At 48.7% G+C, this 21,914-nt stretch overlaps 1 protein-coding gene across 1 annotated transcript in view; it reads left to right on the top strand.

Annotated features, from left to right (window-relative positions):
• The window catches only part of Cdh23 (cadherin related 23), a 317,335-nt gene that overhangs the window by 84,304 nt on the left and 211,117 nt on the right, over nucleotides 1-21,914 (top strand). The window contains exons 6-7 of the mRNA XM_051186787.1: nucleotides 17,919-18,113; nucleotides 21,522-21,650. Of these exons, the coding sequence (XP_051042744.1) occupies nucleotides 17,919-18,113; nucleotides 21,522-21,650 (324 nt within the window). The remainder of the gene's footprint in view (nucleotides 1-17,918; nucleotides 18,114-21,521; nucleotides 21,651-21,914) is intronic.

Below are 21,914 nucleotides of genomic sequence, written 5' to 3'. Positions count from 1 at the left end.
AGCTCTCCAGGTCCAGCCAGTTACTACAAAACTCACCTTGAGCTCCATGGAGTTACAGGCAATATCAGAAGGATATTTGGGTGGTATGGACTCAAGAGAAGTACCAGAGCTGTCCTAGTTTGCTTTATGTCTGTGTGATAAACACCTGTGATAAACTGAAAATGCTGTCATAAACACCATGACCAAAAGCAACTTGGGAGGGAGGGGCTTATTTTATCTTGCAGTTTACATCCATCACTGAGGGAAGCCAAGGCAGGAACATGGAGGCAGGAATTGAAGCAGGGAGCACAGAGGGATGCTGCTTACTGGCTTGCTCTCTGTGGCCTTGTTTTTTAAACTTCTCCAGACATGCCCATGGGTAGCATGGGCTAGGTCCTCCCAAGAATGTTCCCCCCACAGACTTCTATAGGCCAATCTTGTGAAGATGATTCCCCAAATGAAGCTTTTCTCTTCCCAAATAACTCTAGTTTCTATCAAGTTGATGAAAACCTAACCAGCACAAGGACTGGCCAATGTGTCTCTGCCCTCAACCAACTCTTGACACAACTTTTTGGAGTACATGGTGTGTGTGTGTGTGTGTGTGTGTGTGTGTGTGTGTGTGTGTGTGTGTGAAACCTTCTAGAAAGAGGGGTCTGGTGGGAGGGATGTGTGTCCTGGGTATCACCCTGGGAAGTGGTGAGTTCTGGGTGGAAGCTATGAGATCCTACTAGAGCAGGATATCATAAAGGTTGTTCCTCATGCATGTGGACCCTTCTACACTCAGCTGCTTTTGTGATATGGCCACTGCATTGTGATATGGCCAAAGAATCCTCACCAGACGCTCAACAGATGAACTACTCATTGTGGAATTTTAACCTCTGAACTATGAGCTAGATGAACTTCTCTTTTGTTATAAAGTATACAACAGAAACCAGATTAAAACCAGGAAGAAGGGGTGCTAGTAAGGAAGTCATTTGCCATGGCTTAGAGAAGAGTTGAGGGTGGGAGAGGTCAGAGAAGAGCCGAGAACAAGGAAATCAGCTCTGGTTTTCGGCCTTACAGAGCCAAGGATGCGATTTCCAGGGCAGATTTGTAGCTACTTGCTAGCTATGTAGAGTCTAAAGTATCCTTGGGAAACCCATGTTTAGGTATTGAGGTGGTTTGTTGGGACCCAGGGGCATCCATGGAGGTGGGGTTCCCTTGGCTGCTGTAGTCAGGGCTAAGGAACATTTCGGCCCACAGGAAGAGAGGGGTGGGGGCCCAAGGAAGGCTCTGCAGCCCCTCCAGCCTGCCTGGAGCCTGTCAACTGCATTGTGATGGAATACATTTCTGTTCACAGCAATAGATTCAGGCCCAGCAGTTGGCTCTAAGTGCTTTCATCCCTGACCATGTGCACTAGGGGTAGTGGGAGGGCTGGGATTGGGGAGGGAGCCCAGGAGACAGGGAGCCACAGCCCTTAGGAGCCTGCTATGTGCCTGAATAAGTGCAACAGCCCTGCATCTCACATCATGTGCTGTCACCAGGCAGTTTGCAGAGACAGAATATCCTTGCATATTGGGTGGAGACAGCCTGTGATCCAGTGCTCAGGCCAGTGGCCATAGGGAGCAGGAATCTGGCCCCTTCCCTGCACATGACTCCATTGCCCTATCTGACCAGACACACTATCCTCTGGTCAACAAGTTCTGAGGAACAGAATTTCAGACCTGTATTGTAACAGGCTGGATAGAAGCCAGAACTCTCTCCCCGCCCCCATTGAGGATACGTACACCCTGGATCCTCACAGTATGTACCATGTGCAGATAGCCTTGTCACAGGTCTTTGAGACATTATACTGAAGCAGGCCAGGGAAGGCACTGCCCACACCCACAGAGACATAGGATTGAGTATGTAGTCTCCAAGGTGGTACCTGGGCTTCATCTTCTAGGAGGAAGCACTATGGTATAGTAGACTTCACTCAGGAGTGGTGCTGCATGCATCTGGTTTTACATTGCCATGCCTGTCTCCTTGAATAATCACCTGCTGGCTATACCCTGAGCTCAGTCAAAGCCCTCCAGGAGTTCTTGAGAAGCCAGCTCTGAGGTTAGAGAGGCCACTGCTGTCTTGTCTGAGAGTGACAGGCTGTCTACAATCACCATAATTGATAGCTCAGGAGGCAGAGACAGTAAATAATTGTTCCACAAGTTTCTAGAATGAGCGTAATTAGTACAGTTAACAATGTTAGGTGATTAATTGGTCCATTTGGTACCAGTGTGAATGAAGGAGACCGTGCATGGAAGAGGGAGCTGAAGCCCCCCACCCCCACTCCAACATTCAACCTTGAGCCAGGATCTCATCTGTAGAGCAGCAGTTGTCAGGTTGTCAGGTCAGAGCCCATGGATAGGGTATATCAGCAGAGGCTCGGGGGCAGGAATACTGGCTTTGGTCTCCATGTTGCTTTGATCTTTAGTCAAGTGGATGTTCACAGGAGAGGAACAATTCAGTTAAGTTCAAGTTCCAGACTTTGGGTTTGCCAGCCTCTGAGGGAGGTCCTTTAGTGGCAGTCCTGTGGCCACTGAGCTGAAGCGCTCTCAGGCATTCCTGTTAGAGGAGATTGCATCTCTTTTCAAAGACCTCTATGGAGGGACCAGGCAACTTTGAAATCATGTGGCCACTCTGACCCATTGACAGGACAGCAGCTTGGTGTGCCAAGTTGGGAGTTCTGAAGTCTTGTCTGGGACTCACTGATGACAGTCTTCCTTGAGTACAAGATGGAGGAAAGGCAACCTAGGTGCCAGCCATCCAGAGTGTCAACTCCATCTGAATCACTCAGGCACGTCCTGTGCTTTCTTCCAAGCTGGTCTCTTAGGGTCTTGCTTATTGTGGTTTCTTGAGACCTTCCTTGTTAACCCCCAGAGAAACAAAAATGGCTTTGACTATGACTTCAGGGCAATCTGAGGGTGTGAGAGGCAATCAGGTAGAGGGCTGTAGTTGCAGCTTCTGGGGTCCCTAATGAAGCAGCAAGCAAGGGAGTAGAGAGTTGGATGGACTACCATGTGTCCAGCCCAGCTACCCCCTGCTGTCCCCAGGGTGCTAATCCTTCCTGAGCAGCAAGGAGTTTCTCTTGCAACGACTTGGAGCCTTGGAAGCTGTATACTAAGGCAGAGCTGCATTCTATGCATGGCATCAACTCTGCAGAGCCCTTGGCCTCCCTGTGTGGCTCTCTTTTCCGATGGGCACTGAGAAGTGCACTGAGGACCAGAAAGACTTTATGCTTCAACTGTGCTGCTTACTGGACCCAAAGTTCTCCTCCCCAAGGCATCTGAAGTTTTGGGGTACAACATGAAGACAAGTCTCACTGTGGGAAGCCTTACAGCCTCAGTGCACCCAAGGGCAGTCGTTGCTGTCACTCCTTGCCCACTCTCCCAACCTCAGGGCAGAGTGTATACATTGGACAAAGTTGAGTTCCTTCCTGACATGCAAGGGGCTCCATATCTGGGGATAAGCTCTTTGGAAAAAAGAAAGACCCTGTAGGTTGGGGGAGGGATGACAGTCCTGAGCCAACCCTACAACACCCTTCTGCAAGGCCCCAACACAAAAGTGTAGAACATACACACACACACACACACACACACACACACACACACACACACATCTGCAAGTCAATACCAAGGAACAGAGTGGAGCATGGACCTAATGATTCGTGGTTATTATTTGAAGGGTCCCACTGTTACAGATTTATTTGTCATTTCTTGTAATAACACCGATGGTAATGAATTCATTTGTATTAATGTGAGTGTCACGCGGACTTCTGCGCGGATTCTGCATTAATTAATGTACCATTAAAACAAAGTGTCGCCAATTAATATCAAATGGAGGTGAGGCTGCCAGGGTCCTCTTCATCTGGGTTTCATTTGAAATTCATGGTGTTAGCACTCCATTTAATGAAAGGCAGCAATTTCTATCCCAGGCTCTCCCACTTCCTGCGGGACTGGACAGAGTATCAACCTGGGAGCTGCTGAGCGCTGGCTATGGCAACAAAATGGAGGAAGAATGAGAGGACAGTCTCATAGAAATGTCTCTGCGTCCTTAACTGTAGGTGGGGTTGGAGAGGCCTTGAAACTTTCTTCCCAGGTTGTTGGCCAATTCAACCCATTGAAGAGGTACCTTCCCTACTTTGTTCATGAGGCTGTGCATTGTCCAAGGACTACTTTTGAGTGAGATTTCTGGGGGTCTTTCTGGAGACCATCATGCAAATCTACATATGATAGGGCCTCTGTCTAAAGCCAGTAGAGGAGTCCAGCAGACCATGGTTAACAAGGAGCTAGCTCCTGCCCTATGTCCTTCACAGGCCTCAATCTTGGCACAATCCCCAAGGACAGCACTGCTGGATGTTCTTGTCCTCCAAAGTAAGTTCTTTAGTTGAGTGAGTGTTCTAGCCACCTCCAGGCAAGCCGTAGAACCCAAGGCTACCAATCCTTAGCAATGATGAATTTGGTCACTAGACATTGTCCAGGCTAAACTGGATGATTCTTTTGTCTCTAAAGACCCATCCCTAGGAGTTGTGGTGGCCATCAGAGAGTTAAGGAGGTTGAATTACAGGACTCAGGGCTTCTTTGTGTCTTGGCTTATGGTGCCCTTTGCTCTCTGAGTTCTTCCTGTATGGATGGACCCTGGTGCGGGGTGAGCTCCTCTGGCAGGGTGGAACCGTAGAGTCTGGGTTTTATCCCATCCCCGACAGTGCCACAGATACCTGTAGAAAGTGAGGCTCTTTAAAAAGCAAAGAGGAGATGACTGGTGATTCCCCCCCCCCTCCCGCCCCTTCAAAACCTGCAGCCCTTATGCATCTGAGGATGGAGCTAGCTTTTCAGCAAGGGTGCCTCCCACTAGGCACTAGGAAAAACTTTAGTCACAGCCTTTTACAGTGGGAAGGATGTGGCTGTACCTTGTCCAGGACTAGGGGCCACACAGCTCCACATCCTCAGGGCTCTGGCTCACAGTCTCAGTCCATCCCACCCCCAAGAATGCCCCAAGTGGTTGGGCAAGCCACCTTCCATCCTTGTTGGGACAGGGTAGGGGAAGACCAGAGAGTGAGTTCCCCAGTGACCACCAGAGAGATGACAGCCAGGGGGGCCGCTTCCTTCCCTGAGTTTTAGCTTTCTAAGCCATGGTCTGGGCTGCTGAGCCAGGATCTGCTCCTCTGTCCTGATGCCACACACAGGATTCAAAGAATGTACGAGACCGAGGCTGGTAGGAGTTCACCACTGGTGTCATCTCAGAGATCCCCAGCTAGTGCCAACCAGTACTGGGTGTAGGCATCTCCTCAATTCTTCTTTTCCACCTCAAGACAGGTTCCCTTGTGGTTCAGGCTGGCTTTCAACTTGCTATGTATCTAAAGATGCCCTTGAACTCCTGGTCCTCCTGCCTACACTTCCTGAGTGCTGGGATTACAGGTGTGTGCCAGCATGCCAGGTTTCCAATTTCTCTCCACCTACTAAGACTTAAAACACCTGCCCATAGTCCCCAGGACCCAGTGAATTTCTTGGTCACCATATTATGCCTTGTTCAGGGCTAGTGCCAACCTGTAGTCAGTGTGAAACCTCCTTGCTGTTCTCTATACCTTTCCTGACTCTGACTCTGTGACTCCAGGTGCTCCCTAGGAACTAAGTGACAGGTTCATACCACCTGAAGGACTGGCAGCCATAGCCACAGGAGTGGGAGGGGAACAAGCTGCAGCACTCTGTGCCACCCTCCAGCCTCTCTCCCTCTGTGTACTCTGCTGGGTAAAGATGTAGGAGCACATGAGAGGGAGGAGCCAAAAGGGAGAGGAGGAAGGACACTGAAACTATTGCCTGAGCTGTCTCCTTATTCCAATCCATTCATTAACAATAGCTTCCTGAGCTGTAAGGCCTGCCTTAAGGAAATTTACATATTCATTTGTTTAGCGCAACACATCATCAAGGGAAGAAATAAGCCTTAGGGCTGGGAGATGGAGCCCCTTTGTGTTGGAGATAGAGTGGGAGTTCTCATCTCTGCTGAGAACTGGGCAGGGACCTCAGGCTTCAGTGTTATCCCCTGTTTCAACCTCCAATTAGAAGTGATGTTTGCAAAGCACTTTATAGTTCTAGACCTTTCTCTGTACAGATGGCCACTTTTCACCCCTATGTCTGACCCAGGAGGTCAGAGCCTAATCTTTCTTAAACACCCAGTGCACACTGAGCACTTTCTATGGCGTTTCCTTTCCCACAGGAACGGATCTCCTTATTGTGTGCATCTCACTGTTAGGAACCTGAGCATCACAGAGTCCCTAGAGTGCAGCTGGGGCTCCTACAACAAGCTCCCTCATAGTCCCACTTTCTCTTGTCTCCCTCTAGGATATTTTGAATGACCTCACCATTCTTTAGTTGGAGAGATAGGGAACGTGTGCATTGTCAAGACAGTCTTGTCTCATGTTTTCTAAACATGGCCAGGACAGATGGATGAATGAGCCTGATGGGTCCTAGTAACTTATTCATCCAGGCCTGGTACTTCCCCAAAGAACACTGATACTGTCACTTATGAATCTTGGAATGGCCTAAGTCATTCCCTGGTACTAAGCCAAAATTGCAGCATGGGTCCTAGTTTCCCAAGGTCCCTTTGTCAATCTCACCCTGCTCCTGAGCACTGGAGATGGTGCCACATGATAATTAAAAGCTGGAGCAGCCTGCTGGGGTGTGATCATTGTCACATGGCTCTGGGATCCAAAGGATGGAGAGGTAAACACTGTCTGCTCTCCAGCTGCTGTGTGAACTGTCTGAGATGACATCCATAGAGCCTCATACAGGAAATCCTCAACAGATGGAAGCTGCTATTACCTCAGATCCAGGAAAGTCTAGGGAGAAAAAACTTCTAGGAGACCCCATGCATCCAGACTCTACTAGGCCTCAGGACCACCTGCAACACAAGCCTCCTGTCCAGTCCATGGACTCAGGGTCATTTGTTATTGGGTACATGCACCCCCTGGATTCTTCTCTTGGAATTTTCTGATCCTATGGGAGGACCGTTGCATTGGTGTGTTTGTTTATGGTGCTGGGTATAGAGAATCCCAGGCATCATCCATGATGGTCAGGAACCCCAGCACCAACCCAAACCCCCCAGGAAACTTTGATTCTTGAACACATCATCCACTGTGCAAGGAGTATTGTTGTAATTTAAGAAAAATAATGCTCGAGAGAAAGAAATGTGACAGGGTTCAAGCAGAGAGTTTTTTGTTTTATTTTGTTTTAGTTTGGTTTGGCTTTTTGTTGTTTTGATTTGTGTTTTTGTTTTTTTAATTAGGGAAAGAGATCAGAAAAAGGGAAAAGGGGAGGGGGGAGACCAGCTCCCAGAGACAGGAGCAGCAGGAGAGAGGAGAGAGGGAGAGAAAGAGGAAAGAGGGGGAGAGAGGGAGGGAGAACAGACAAAGAGAGGGGGAGAGAGAGAGAAGGATGGGAGGTGGCAGGGCCCTTTTAAAAGGGAACTTAGTGAATGTGCACAGGTGGTGCTCTTAGTGGCTGCAGCTGAGGGAGTATCCTGTCAGAACCCCAAGGGCAGATGCCTGAATACTAGCAAGTATCCCTCATGCAAACTTCTCAGAACCAGGAGTGCTTGTTTTCCAGGTTTGAGTGTGTTTGCATGGACTTAACCAGTTGGATGCTCCCAACCTGCAAATCTGAAATCCAGGAATATGTTGAGCAGTCTGCTGATATCCAGAAAGCAGGACTCTGAGGCCATTTTAACTTTTTCCATCTCAGCCTCAGCTATGCTAAAGGCAGAGATTATTATACCCATTTCCTAGTTGGGAAAACCAAGGTTTCATGTCCTATCGCTGCCAAGGAGGAAGTCAGGCAGAGGGCCATAGAGTAGCAAGAGCTTAACCCAGATGTGCAGATAGTTGTCTCTAGGTTTTTCCATTCAAGCCAATTGGCTTGAAGGTTATGGTCCATAGATGGATCCTTCCATTTCCTTGAAAACCACAAGCCGGGCTGAGACAGGATGAAGCCTCCAGCATCTAATAACACAAATAGATCAGGCTAAGACTACAGGTAAGAAGAGTAGAGCCAGATCCCAAGGGGCCTGCCTCCAGTCCCTGTTCCTTCTCTGTGGCCCTCAAGAAGATAAGGCTAATCCTTAGGTAGACAGCCACACTGGCTGGTATTGGAATAGTGTATTGTAAGGCTGAGACTCCTGGTGACACTGGGCTATATGACTTTCCAGGCCTTTTCTCTCTTCACACATGGGCTTCGGGCAGCTGCTAGGCCAATCTACCAGCTTCATATCCCCTGGTGCAGAGGGCGCTATTCTGCCACATGCCCCTGTGGGCACCTTCTGGTCATACAGATAGTCCTAGAATATGGGAACTTGTGGGACAGACACTGTCATTTATTCTCTAGGCAGGTCACTAGTTGGCATGGAGTGAGGATACTGCCTAAGGTTGCCTTAATGGGAAAGTACAGGAGCTGGGTCCATTTCGAACACTTGGCTTTGAGGACCAGGCTCTGAGATGGGAGTAAGGCAGCAACGCCATTGTTGATGCTCCACCAGCCATAAGGTCTAGGATCCATGAGGTAGTCAGGGTCATGTGACCATGCGACAGAGGAGGAGGTCTCTAGCCCACCCCAGATGTGAAAGCTGGAAACCTAGTGGAACTAAGAGCCAGAATCATTGAGCAGGCAGGAGTTTCATGGGACAGCAGTGAAAGACATGTTTGGAGACAGAATGCTTGGTCATGCTAGGGTGACTCAGGGTCTAGAGCTTTGGTCTTGGAGGCAACAGAAGAAGCCAGGGATGGTGTCTGAAGAGGAAGTGAGAAGAGATAAGAGAGTACTTTGGGACAGCAAGCTTGCCAGAATTTCCCACAGGGGATAGAACTGAAAGGGGGAGAAACCCTCAGAGGTCTAGCTGTGCTAAGATATTTTATTTTTATATTAATTTTAATCAAAAGCACATATGGATGAGCTTAAATGTATTCTAGTACAGTGTGGCTTCTAATAAAAACAGCAGGGTCCTGCCCCATTTTTTTCTACTTCAAGACACCCTCCTTTAATTTAGAGATTACCTTCTTACTTTTGATCACATTCTTTTTTACATTGTTCCTTTTAGATATTAGTTAGTGACTTTTCAACTGTGGAAGAGAATTTGACATTTATCCATTTCTACCTATCTTTGTTACACACAAACTCCAGAGCACATATACAACTACACATGTACACACAAACACATACACAAACACCAACACACACCATTAACATTCCTCATCATTCCTTAAAACATACATATTGCTTTCCTAAATAGCATTTAGTATGTCTGATGCAGTGATTATGTAAATGTTACTCTTAGATGAGCCACATAATACATTGTACTTACTTATATAATTCCTCTTTCATTTGTGCTAGAATTTATTCACTTCTCTTATTTGCTTATTTTGTGTTCCAGGAGCCTATCACTTACTTGCCCCTAAATATTCTAGCATAATTGATCACCTCTTAGTATGGTAAAAGGAATTCCTCACCTTCATCCTATATGGGGTCTGTTCTTTTGATAGATGTCATTTTTTTTTTCTTTCTTGATGTCTGTCAATCTTTCAATAGAATACACCCTTCAGTGATTTCCCAGAAAAAGGATTAATGGGAATTAAAAAAAAAAAAAAAAACTTTATCTGAAAAATGTGTTTATTTTACAGTTTTACTCATCAGTAGTTTGGCTGGGTATAGAACTAGTTTTCCTCGTTCTATGAACTTGTTTCCTATGATGTTTTACTGTTGAGATCTGGATGGTGGCTTGATTCTTGATCTTCAGTGTGTGGGCATTTGCTTTCTCTCCAAAGTCTCCACATGTATTTATATTTTGAAAGGTCTGAGTTTTATGTTTTTGTGCAGGTCTATCTCTGGGTTCATATCTCTTCGGTTTGGAAGGTTTTCCTGTTACCCCTGTGTGGCAAGCTTACTGTTGCTACCTCTCTGAGACTCCTGTTAGTTGGGCTTCCGGTTGATTGTGTCTAATAATGTTCTTACTTTTCTCACCCAAGTTCATCTTTGAGTTATTTTACTTTGGAAAATTTTCTTCATTTCTGACTCTTCTGTTGAATTTATTTCTTTCTTCCCTCCCTTGCTCCCTCCCTCACTCCCTCCCTCCCTCCCCAATCTCTTCCTCCCTCTCAGTCTTTTGAAACAGTCTCCTATTATGTAGCCCAGGCTGGTCTCAGACTGGCAGGAAGTCCTCCTAACTTTGGCCCCCTAAGTGCTGTAATTCCAGGTTTCCACTGTCTCTTCATGTATAAGAGTGACTACATATTTCACTTTCTGCCTCTCATCATGGTGCTTGGGGTGTGTGGGATGGGGGCTGGGCAAGACTGCCCCTGTTGCTTCCAGGGCCCCCTGGCGTGTTTCTCTTTGAGATTCTCTTGGACTGGTGTTCTGTGTTCTGCCTGGCTGCCCGGCTTCTGAAGGCTGGAGTAGATGGTGAGAGAAGTGGGAAGATAAGAATCACTCAAGCCCTTGACCCAGCTCCCAGCCTGGAGTCCAGGGCCCCTAACAAAGCCTTCTAGAAAGGAACCTACATCTGCTGCAAGAACTGGAGACCCAGCCTCATTTGGGTCCTCCACCTCTTTTCCCATCCTCCATCCTATACATCCCTTCCCACACATCGTAATGAGGAATCCACAGGTTTTGGGCTTTTCCAGGCACAGCCTCCTTGCCTCCTAAGACACCCATATATTTCCAGTTTCCAGAGCCGCATTGGCATCTCTGCTGTTCTGTTTGCCCTTGTGGATTTATGTATTTTTAATTTGCTTATTGTCATCTTGGTGAGGAGCTGGAACCAAAATAGACATAAATGAATGTGTTCCATGTGCCCTGTTTGCTGGAATAGCCCTGATTTGTTGCATGCCTTCTACAGATAAGAGTCAGCTTAAGAACTTGAAAAGGGGCCAAGGCAAATGGCAGAAAGGTCTGTGGAGTGGAAGTCAAGAGCTACATCAGTAGGTCACAATCATGAGCCACTGGCTGTGCATTCAGCATGTTTGTGGATGTCTACACAGCTTCCCGCAAAGGCAACGCATGCTGCAAAGCAGGGCTCAGAGTTGTAGGAGTCTTCTGGGAAGATCCGACCACTTGGGATGTCATCCCCATTCCAGGGGGTCTTCCAGCTGCATCAGGTCACACCCATGCCACTCCCTGAGAAGAGAGAGCAGTGGCCACAAGAAGAGATGCCCCCATAGAGATGAACCATAGATCTACACACCTGTCCCTACTCCTTCATGATCCTTCAACTGGCCATTTCCCCTTGCCCTTCCTGATGTCCACACTTCTGATCTATACGAGCCAGGGCCATAATGCTTGTCCTCTAGACCCTATTGTCCTCTAGACCCTATTCCTCCCTCTCCATAGTCCCAATAGGTGACAGTAGGCATGTCACAAAGATCTCTGGAAGTGACACCCTACCAAGACAATCCATGGAACCCTCAAACAGGTGCTTCTCTGGCCCTGAGAACCCGACAATCAGCCTTCCTGTTGTGCTAGGGACCCTCTCATCATCTTAGAAAGTACTAGAAATTCAAGGTACCCTGTTGCTTCTGAAATTCCTTCAGGATTAAAGTATCCATCAGTCCTGTCTCCTATAACCTAGACCAGCCTTCACCCAGGCTGCATTCCCTCCTCTACCTTACTCTAGGGATGGCTCCCAGAGCCATGTTCCAGATGTTCCAGAAGGGTCTTTTCCCAACTCAGCTCCACCAAGCCACCTGCACCTTGTCAGAACTCCATCTGCCAGGAATTTATTACTAATGCATTTTCTAACAGCTCTATAATAAGATATTAAAGACTGTAGCTGCATCTAGCAAGCATTTCATGAATATTAATAATGCCTTTAGAGATGGCACCTAAGCAGAGATGGTTGTGGGTTTGTCTGGATTTGGTCAAGGATATGGAATTCATCTAGCTGGGGAGGGTTCCCATGATCATGAGGGTGTGAGTGTTAAGCCTTCTTTTCTTTCCCCCACCTGTTTCTCTGATGTTGTAAAAAAAAAATTTTTTTTTTGTATTTTTTTTCTTTTGAGACAGAGTCTCACAAAGCTCAGGCTGGTCTTGAACTTCTGATCCCTCTGCCTCAACCTCCTCAGTGCCTAGATTACTGGTGTGCACCACCACAGCTGATGGTTTCAATGCTGGAGATCAAACCCAGGGCTCTGTATGCTGGGCAAGCACTTTTACCAAGTGAGCTATATCTCTAATCAGATATTTTTCTTACTTTATTTTCTTTGTCTATGACTTTCCTTCCAGAGTGTCTCCTTGTCCTCTGGATTTCTGTCCCAACAACTGTGTCCTGGCTCCTCCAATTCCTTCTTCCCCCCTGATTCTCGTTCTCCTTCAGGTCCCACTCTGTCCCTTCACCTGCCCCATCCCACTTGTCTGTGCCTGTTTGTCCTTCTTGCTCATCATTCTCTACTCTCTTTTTAGCCCATTGTCTCCCCCTCCCCTCTCTCCCTGGCAGTGTACATCCCCCACCCTATTCTGTTCTAGTGAGCACCCTAAGCCACCTCCAGAGAAGCCTGGAGTAGAATGTAGCTCACCCTGCATGGGAGAAGCAAGCCATTCATCATTATTATTAACGAACAGGATCCTGAGCACGGCAGAACTTTCCCAGAGTCTATTCCCTTGTCACCCCAAGGAGTAGCAACAAGATTTATTTGTCTCAGAATTGCACAGGGTGGCCCATTTACAGCAGGCCCATCGCAAATGATGTGGAGCTTAAGCGGGGGCTGGAGGAGGCAGAGGCCTGGCCCGACTGTGACCTATGTGGTATGGCCACTTGCTGAGGTTTGAAAGGGACGAGGGCTATAGAAGCATTGCTCTGGGTAGACTGTGACAAGTGCATGATCAGGCTGTTTCTTGCTCACTCTGTCACCTGCCACAGTTGTGTGAAACATTGCAGTGATCTGTGTAGTCGGCACGTTAAAGGGCGTGTCTGGGGATAGTCAACAAGGAGCTGGAGCCAGCTCTCACTGGGCCTTTCATTCTTTTCCCCTTACTGCCTCTGAGCCTTTGCCCAGGAGCCAAGGCCTGGTACTTGGATTTCTGTGCGAAATGTGGGCACTAAAGGGAAAGAATGTCAACGGGAGATGTAAGGGAGCCTGGGCATGTCTGTGAGCCCTAGAACATGTTTGAGGCATATTCTAGGGGTACCAGCTGGGTGCAAAGAGCTATGATCCATAGAGTAAGAAGGTGCCCTCCAGAAATACCTCACAAGTCAGGTCCTGCATACAGCAGCCAAAGGGTTGTATGAGGGCCAGCATAGAGGGGACCCAGGGAGCCCTCTCACCTCTTCCCTCCCCTAAATGGATGTTCCCCTCACTGCACATGGGCTTGTCCAATGCCCATCCAACCCCTAAGTGAATGGCAAAGATCTTTCCATAGCGATTCCCTTAACAAATTGATTGAATTTCCAAGACCCCACCTGATTGGCCTGTGCAGGTCAGGTGATTACTCCTGCACCAATCAAATATATCCTGGGTCTGACCTTGTGACCTGGCTTCATCTCTTGAGCAGAGCAAGAATAAGGATGCACATTGGCTTCTGTGGGAGGTTGAGAGAAGCCGATATAAGAGCCAAAACACTAGATTTGCAGCTACCCATCAGGAGCCATGGCTCACCTGGGAACAGACTATAATACCTGTCTGGACTCACTTTTCTCACCTGCCAAATGAGGGACCTGGTCCAGATCATCCTGAAGTCCCTATATCCAGAATGGTCCACAGTCAGAACTGGCCTTTTGGTTTAGAGATGTCCCTGGCCTTAGACTACCCCTCATCTTAGGTCCAACTCTCTCCTCCTCTTTTAGGCTCTGCACCTCTTCCCCAAGAGTCTCCTTGGTCTCTTTCCCAGTCACGTTATTATTTTTTTTTTTCAGAAAACAGAAACCACACATGAACAGGTTTTCTACTTTAATTAAAAGGAAATATTCCATGTATTTGCCTGTACACACACGCACACACACAACTCAAGTCATCAGGCATGGTAGCAAGTGCCTGTACTCACGGAACCATCTATCCATCCCTAAGGTTTCCATCTAAGAAATTCATTCTTTGTGGAGGCTCGTTTCCCCACACCTGTAATGCCATCTCACTGCTACAATTGTGTTGGGCAGTGACCATTTGTTGAGTGTTGCTGCATGTTGCCATATACTTGGTCCAATAAGAACCATACCCTATTATTCATCCCTTATCCCATGTAATTCTTTCTTATGTCATCTCTGAGAGGCTGTGCCATTAACAATTACATTTTATACATGAGGACAGACATGGAAGTCAAAGGGGGTTAAACAGCTGGTATGTAAGGTCTCCTGGTAGAAATACCTGGACTCTGAATTTGGGGTCTGACTCATGCTCTGAGCCTCCAGGGTCCACTGTCCATGGGAACCAGATGAGCCTGGCCCCTGAGAATCTGCTTGTGCTGAGAATGCAGGCTGGTATAACCATCTGTGCATCCCATGCAGCTGCAGCTGGCACCGGAGAACCTTCTGTGTGTGTGCTGATCCTTGGTAGAGCACGGTGCCCAGGGCCAAAATGCAGGAAGTAAGCACTCTTTTCCCTCCAGTGCCTGTCCCTTCTAAGTTTGTGAATGGCTCTTTGTCAGGGTCATTTAAAACCTATTCTAAGTTATGCAGAAATTAAATGGGTTTTCACTGGATGAGACATTGTGCCCAAGAATGAACACAAATCGAACATCTATTCCTCTTCTCCAGTGTTCTCTGTACCTCACTTCTATCTCCAGAGATCTGATGTTCAGACAGTCTGAGAGCCTTTGTCCTAGGTCTTGAAGCATGGACAGGTGAAATGTCCTCATCTCTCTGATAGGGCCTCCGATGGATGGATGACATCTGGTGGGGCCATATTGCTGGGCTGAGTTGTATGCCACATGCCACAGGAGGCGGGTGTCCCTAAAATGTGTCTGAGCATGTGTGTGCTTTAGAGGGGATTAGGTGGGGGTGGAACCGTAGGCTGAGGGAGCATCATGGTGGACACTGTTCTCACAGCGCCCTGCACCAGCTCCATCTTCCAGCTGTAGGTTTGCAGGTGACTGTGACTGTCAGGGGCCACAGAAAAGAGATAGCTCTGATGAAAGGGTGTCTGTGAAATGCCCACTTTCAAGAGGATATTATTGTTATTAGTCACTTTCCAGTGCTGTGACAAAATACCCAAAGAAATCGTTCTAAGAAGACTGGAGAAATGGCTTCCTGCATATGCATGAGGGCTGAATTTGATTCCCAATTTAAAAAAAAAATATAAAAATACACAAGAAAAACAAATGTGGCAGCATGTGGCCAGAGAGGCAGAGGCAGCAGGATCCCTAGGGTTCATGAGCCAGCCAGTCTAGCTGAAACTGTCAGCTCCAGGCTCAGTGAGAAATCTGGTCTTAAAACATAGAAAGGGGTTGAGGAAGACTCTAGAACCAACCTCTGCCCTTCCATGCACAATCGTACATACCCACACTCATATGAATGCATCTGAAAGTGACCACATAGGCAAGACATACATTCACACGAAGAGAGAGAAGAAACTGACTTAAGAGAAGGGAAGGCTTATTGGGGTTCACAGCCTAAGAGGTTTCTGTCCATAACTGCTTGGTTGTATTGCCGTGGGCCAATAGTGACACAGAATATCATGTTGGGAAGTGTGTGATTGAGCAAGGAGCTCATTTCATGGTGATCAAGAATCGGGGAAAAGGGGGGAGTAAAGGGGAAGAGAGGAAGCAAAATAAAGAGGGAGGGAGAGAGGGCAGTGCCTAAGTTTCTCCCACTAGGCCACACTTCCTAGGGGCTCTGCTGCCTCCCAGGATGGGGAGCAAGCCTTCAACATAGGATCTTTGAGGGACAGGGAAGATCCAAGCAGGTAGGCAGGGGTGAAGGGATGCACCTATGGTAAGGGTTCATGGGGAAAGGAGTTCCCTATCCCCACTCTCAGTTGGTAGAGTCCATCAGTGAGCCAACAAGCAAAGGGAGTTGAGGTCTGGGGGGGGGGGGTAGGCAAAGCAGGCTACCCTGTGGTACAGAGGCAGGGAAGGCAGACAGGGAATGCCCAGCATGGCAGGCGCTTTTAATGTTTACTGTGTTTCTTGAGACCTCCTCACCCTGCTTTAGATGGCCCTGTCTGTACAGTTCTAGCAGGAGGTCTGATGGGAAAATCATAGCATCTACCTTCTGGATACTTAGATACTGGAAAGTTTACTTGAGTAAGCTATACATCTGCCCTCTTCAAGATACTAGGATAGCATTAACTTCAGCATACAGAAAGGGGATTAGGGAAGAGAGCTGAAGTGACTAGCCCAGAGACTTACAGTGAGGCTGGAATTCCAACGGATGCTCTGGACACTTGTCCACTCTGCCCCCAATAGACTAGCTTCTCTCTTTGGAGAGAAAGAACATGTTTCTTGGGAAGCCAAGTGGTGGTGGTGGGGGGGAACTTAGTGGAGGGGAAGCTCATTCAGAGGCCCAGAACTGCTGGTTGGAGCAGCACAAATGGCTCCATGCAACTGGGAAATAATGTGTGAAGAGCAATCCAGGGCCAGTCTGTGTGGGATGCTCTGGGATGCTCTTTGCTAAGGGTTCTGAGCCACAAATGGTGAAGAGGAGAGGGGGTTTCCCACTGCTAGTCTCCTGTTCCTATCAGCAGTGTTGGGGGGTGTCCCATCAGCCCTATATTTGGTGGTCAATGGAGGAGAATTGGCCAGCAACTCAGTAAAACCAAGCAACTCAGTAGCTGTGTTCCCTAGAAGACCTGGTTGACCTGAAAAGGCCAATGCCATGGTTGTAGGACAGCCTTGGGTGTAGAGGTTGAGACCATATGTCTTGCTTACCCATCTCCTCGCTGTGTGGCTTTGGACTAGTTGCCCTCTGCACCCCATAGCTAGGGTGCAGCAAGTATCTATAACTGGTGGTTTTACCCTTCCCTCTCTGCCAAGAGCCTCATCTGAGTGTCTTTCCTCTAATGTGTCCAGACTTCCTACAGTGTAGAGAAATCCATGCATCCAATGATGAGCAGGCATTGCAGGGATTGGGGTGGACAGGGGCAGACAGGGGCAGGTGGTATAGCAGACACTCAGAATATAACCATTTAGTGCTGCCAAGATCTGTCCATGTGCTCACAGGGCTGTTCACTGACTAGTTTGCGTGTCTGTGTGCCAGACACCATCCGAGGCCTATGGAACTGCAGGCTGTGAGGGAGGGTGAGAACCGGCTGAGGCAAAAGGACCAGGGTGGTGAGTTATAGGTCATGGCATATAAACAGTGGCAGTATACAGTCTTCCTGAGGAATGTGGAAGTCCCTTGCCAGCCTCATGAGGAAATGGCCTTAGCCAGCCACCCTGAGTCAGAAAGGGACAGAGCTTATATGAATGATAGAACAGAAGAATCACAGCATCCTGGAAGGTTCCTCAGAACCTATAGACACGCTGTTGACAAGCTGACAAGACCCAGGAGTAGCAGGGGAGGCTCCTCCCCTTGGAGCCTCCAAGTTGTCCCCCACCCCCCACCAAACCCAGGTGTACACCTCCCACTCTTGCCCTTGACAGGTCCCCACAGGCAGATTCCTAGTCACCCTCCAGGGCAATGTGCTGCAGCTTGGGCAGCCAAGGGGCACTGGACAAAGGAAGCGAATCCACCAAGAAATGGGTTTGGAGACCAAAAGGCCCCTCTTCCAGGACTCTGGGATATGCAGGGCGTCTTTGGACCCAGTACTCTTACAGCCATCAGGAGGCCATCAAAAGGGGGAAAAAGAAATCATGCATTTTACATTCCTCCAAACCCGCTTAGAATGGAAATGACAGGCCGGGTTCGGTTGGCTGCAGGGGCACGGTTAATGGCCTTTGTGGGGCGGAGGAATGGTGGCTGATGGAAACAGCTGCTACTGGTGGAGTGAGACTCAACCTCTTGTTTACTTTGCTTTCACCCAGAACACACCAGTGGGGACACCCATCTTCATCGTCAACGCCACCGATCCTGACCTGGGAGCAGGCGGCAGCGTCCTTTATTCCTTCCAGCCCCCGTCTCAGTTCTTTGCCATCGACAGTGCCCGAGGCATTGTCACTGTGATCCGGGAGCTGGACTACGAGGTCACGCAGGCGTACCAGCTCACAGTCAATGCTACGGTGAGTCTCTGCCCAGGCTTCCAGTGCCCACCATCTGTTTCTTCTCATCCAGAAGGAAACAGGATTTTCCAAGGAGACTTAATCTAGCTCCATACCCCTCAATGATTTACAATGAAGAATCTGTTGATGGTGATAATAGCAAACAGGTGGTATCACTGCATCTCTGGCGTTGTTCTTAGCACCCCAATAAACTTTGCATTAACCTTCAAACAGCTCTACCTTGTGAGTATTGTTGAGATGCCCATCTTACAGATACCGACAAGAAGACTGAGGCATAGAGGCAATTCAGTGGTTTATCCAAGTCACCCATGAGTACAACTGCATAGCCCACACTGGCAGTCTCCTTAGGACAGTCGGTGCAGGTGCTTCCGGATACAGATCAGAGTTAACACAGGTCTGCTCTGACACCACCCAACAAGCAGGGGCAAAGCAGTGCAGACCTCTGATCAAAACCCCATAGCATGCCCCCACCAGGGAATGCCCACTGTGCCAAGCCTCCTGCCCAGCCCCAGGGAACTGCAAGATGAGTCAATTCAGGACAGGGGAGGAGAGTTTAGCCCATACTGCAGATAACAACATTGAGGCTCCCACAGTTGATTAATAGAGGGGAAGTGGGAATCCAAAGCCAGTCTTGGGCTCTGGCTGCTATGTCCCATAGCCAGGAGTCTATGCATGTACCTGGGACTTTGATGCTAGCTGTTGTGAAGGGCTGAGGACTAAGCCTTAAGCAGGGTCCTAGCCCTGTGTGTCCTCATTCCAGCCTCCACTTGGGAGTGCAGTTGCATCTTCAGTGGCCTGCAAAGCTAGAAGTAACCCCACTGCTCTGTTGCCCTTTGGATCTGTTTGCAGAGCTCAGGCTAAGAGCAAAAAATGTATGGGACCCTTTCTTCCTCCACAATCCACTGGTCTGGCCCACAGCACCAAGATTTGGCCCCCTACTGCTATAGATAGGCCACCCTCCCCAGGCCCCCTACTGATGCAGAGAGGGCACCTGCCTCTGGCCCTATGAGCCTGCAGAAGGAACCCTTGGCTTTAACACCTCTTGACTGCAGAGTAGACAGCCAACCCCAGACCTCACATGGCAGCTGACATACCAGTTCCCTGGATCTGGCCTGGGTTGAGTTTTGAAATATGGAGCTTTTCCTTCAGGCTTGGCCAAGACCTGGAGAGGCCTCCAGAGCCAGGAAAAGCCAACTTCTTGCCTGATTCTCTGTGAGGTCCTTGCTGAGAATTCCTATTTTTTTCTCCTGGCTCTGTATTAGTTTCTTAGGAAGGGGCCTAAGTAAAGAGTAAAATGAAACTGACTTGGGAGTGGAGGGGACTTGTAAGTCTAAAATCTCCTTTTGGGGCACACCCACTAGCTTCTCTGTCCCCTCTCCCTTCTCCTTCATGTCATCCCATGTACACACCTGGGCCAGGAAACTGGAAGCATGCATGTTTTGCTTCCTTTTCCTGTAAATCTGCCCTATGGGACTATCTCTGCCAGCACACAAATGGCTCTGGGATGTAGGATTAAATCAGAGCTGGGCAAGAGGAGAAATGTGGGTAGCCAGATCCATCCAGAGGCCAGGCTTGTGCTGGGATGATAAATACAGTGAGATTGCTGGTCATTTACCAACAGTAGGGCCCTGAGCTAGTTCAGAAGTTCCCAGATGATAGCCTCCCACTTAGTCCCTGGACAAGCTGATACCAGGGGTTGCTGAGTATCTACTGGCTACTGGTCACTTACCCAACATGGTGGATCTGCATGTATCCCAGCAAAAGAGAAGAGAGCCACATATCCCAGGGACATTTCTGGGAGCCAGGCATTGGCCTGCCAGCCAGATATGCCTTCTTTCATCCCTCTACCCTGCCATGGAGTCCAGAAGTGTAGCCACAAGGCTGGGGTAGGGATATCGAGTACCGGTAAAAGTCTGGGAGCAAGCAGAACTCACCAGTATCTCCTACCCAAGAGCTCAGGCCTTTCCGGGGGCTTCCCTTCATGCCTCCTGGTCTTTGGGGCCCCTGACCAGGCACTGTGCTCCCCATTCTTGGTACTGCCAGTCTTCCTTCCTGTGTAAACACATGCATGGCTCTCATTCCTCCCACCCTTAGTAGTCCTCCTGTGCCATCCTTGACTACCCCTGGGGTTGCTGAGGGACAGCCAGGGGGTCATTATTTCTCCCACAGGCTTCATAGCACCATCTGTGGAGGGCAGAGGCCAGTGCAAGGCTTTGAGTATGGGGAGTATGGGGAATGCCCCATTGAAATCAAGGTCAAGTTAACTTGAGGTACCCCTCAAGTCCCAGCAGAATTTGTAAGCCATTCACTGAGTTATTCATTTCACAAGAAGGGCTATGGGTTTGCAAGCTGGAGACTGACTGATGTGAGGCCCCAAATCAAGGCTGTTAAAGGCAGATGTTTCTATGGCTCCCCCCCTTTTTTTTAAAGCAGTGTGACTGTTGACAAATCTCTCTCTCTGTGTGTGTGTGTGTGTGTGTGTGTGTCTGTCTGTCTTTCTTTTCTCTGAGTCTCCATGTGTCTCTCTGTATTTCTCTCTCTCTCTCTCTCTCTCTCGTGTGTGTGTGTGTGTGTGTGTGTGTGTGTTTTGTGTGTGTGTGAACCCATCTAAAAGCCTAACATGTGGCAATAAAAATAAGGCAAAGCACATGAATGAGTGGGGTAGGCGCTATCCAGGACACAGCAGTCCTTGTTATCATTGGGTCTTGTTATCTGGTTGTACTGGACTGTTACACAGATTTCAGTCTGCTGAATATTTAGGGTCTTGGAAAACAGGCTTTAGTGTTCCTTTCTTAGTGGGCTTTATAGGACCAGGTTTCTGAGTATAATGGCTTAATATTGCTTGACCTGTCCCAAGTTATTCCTGACCTCTCTCTCAGCACTGCTTCCGGGAGGCCCCCAGATGGTATGGGCCCTGGAGCTCCCCCTGCTGGTTTGATTGGAAAAGTCACTGCCTGGCAAATGCCTAGCAGAGTCACAGAGTAACCTCCCCTGGAGGCCAGAGCCCCATCTTAGTGTCCTCTGTCCTGAGATGGGGGCCAGTGGCCTTGGATGAACATGACAAAGGTGCTAAGAACAGACCATTCCCATCTGAGCTAGTGACATCCCCCCTCCCTGCCCTCACACCACAACATTCAGGAGAACTGGTTCTTGGCCCCAGCCCTCAGGCCATCACATCAGCCTCAGCCTGAATCCTGCTCTCCAGGATGTCCTGTTTCCATTTTCTTGAACATCTCAGGGACCACCACAGAGCCTTAGGGCTTCTGAGTCTCCCTGTGGGAATGTAAGAGTGTATGTGTGCATTAGTAAATGCAGGAATCACACACCATTGCCCTTTGTGTGCATGCATGTGTGTTCACGGTGTCCTTTTAACCCAACACTGGATACTCTCTCTCTCTGCCTTCCAAGGATCAAGACAAGACCAGACCTCTGTCGACATTGGCCAACCTGGCCATCATCATCACAGATGTGCAGGACATGGACCCCATCTTCATCAACCTGCCCTACAGCACCAACATCTATGAGCATTCTCCTCCGGTAAGCCCTGCCCACAGCCCCAGTGGTGCCCCCCCCCCGCAGTCCCTGGGAGGGACAGTGGAAACCCCAGGTACTTTGCACATCGTACTATCTTCTACCTCTCTCATCTTCCTACCTCCACAGAAGGTACTGTGGGACATAGAGCTAAGTGTATTTGGCCATAGGGGAACGGAGAAAGATTCATGAGCAGTGATGCCCGTAGACACTCCAGCCTGTGCTGGGGATGCATGTGGCTCTAGCCTCAGCCAGGCATCCATGTTGCTC

The sequence above is a fragment of the Phodopus roborovskii genome, unplaced genomic scaffold, assembly GCF_943737965.1.
Source record: "Phodopus roborovskii unplaced genomic scaffold, PHOROB, whole genome shotgun sequence".
NCBI classification, from domain to species: Eukaryota; Metazoa; Chordata; class Mammalia; order Rodentia; family Cricetidae; genus Phodopus; species Phodopus roborovskii.
The sequence above is the reverse complement of the archived record's forward strand: the minus strand, read 5'-3'. Positions and strand labels throughout refer to the sequence as shown.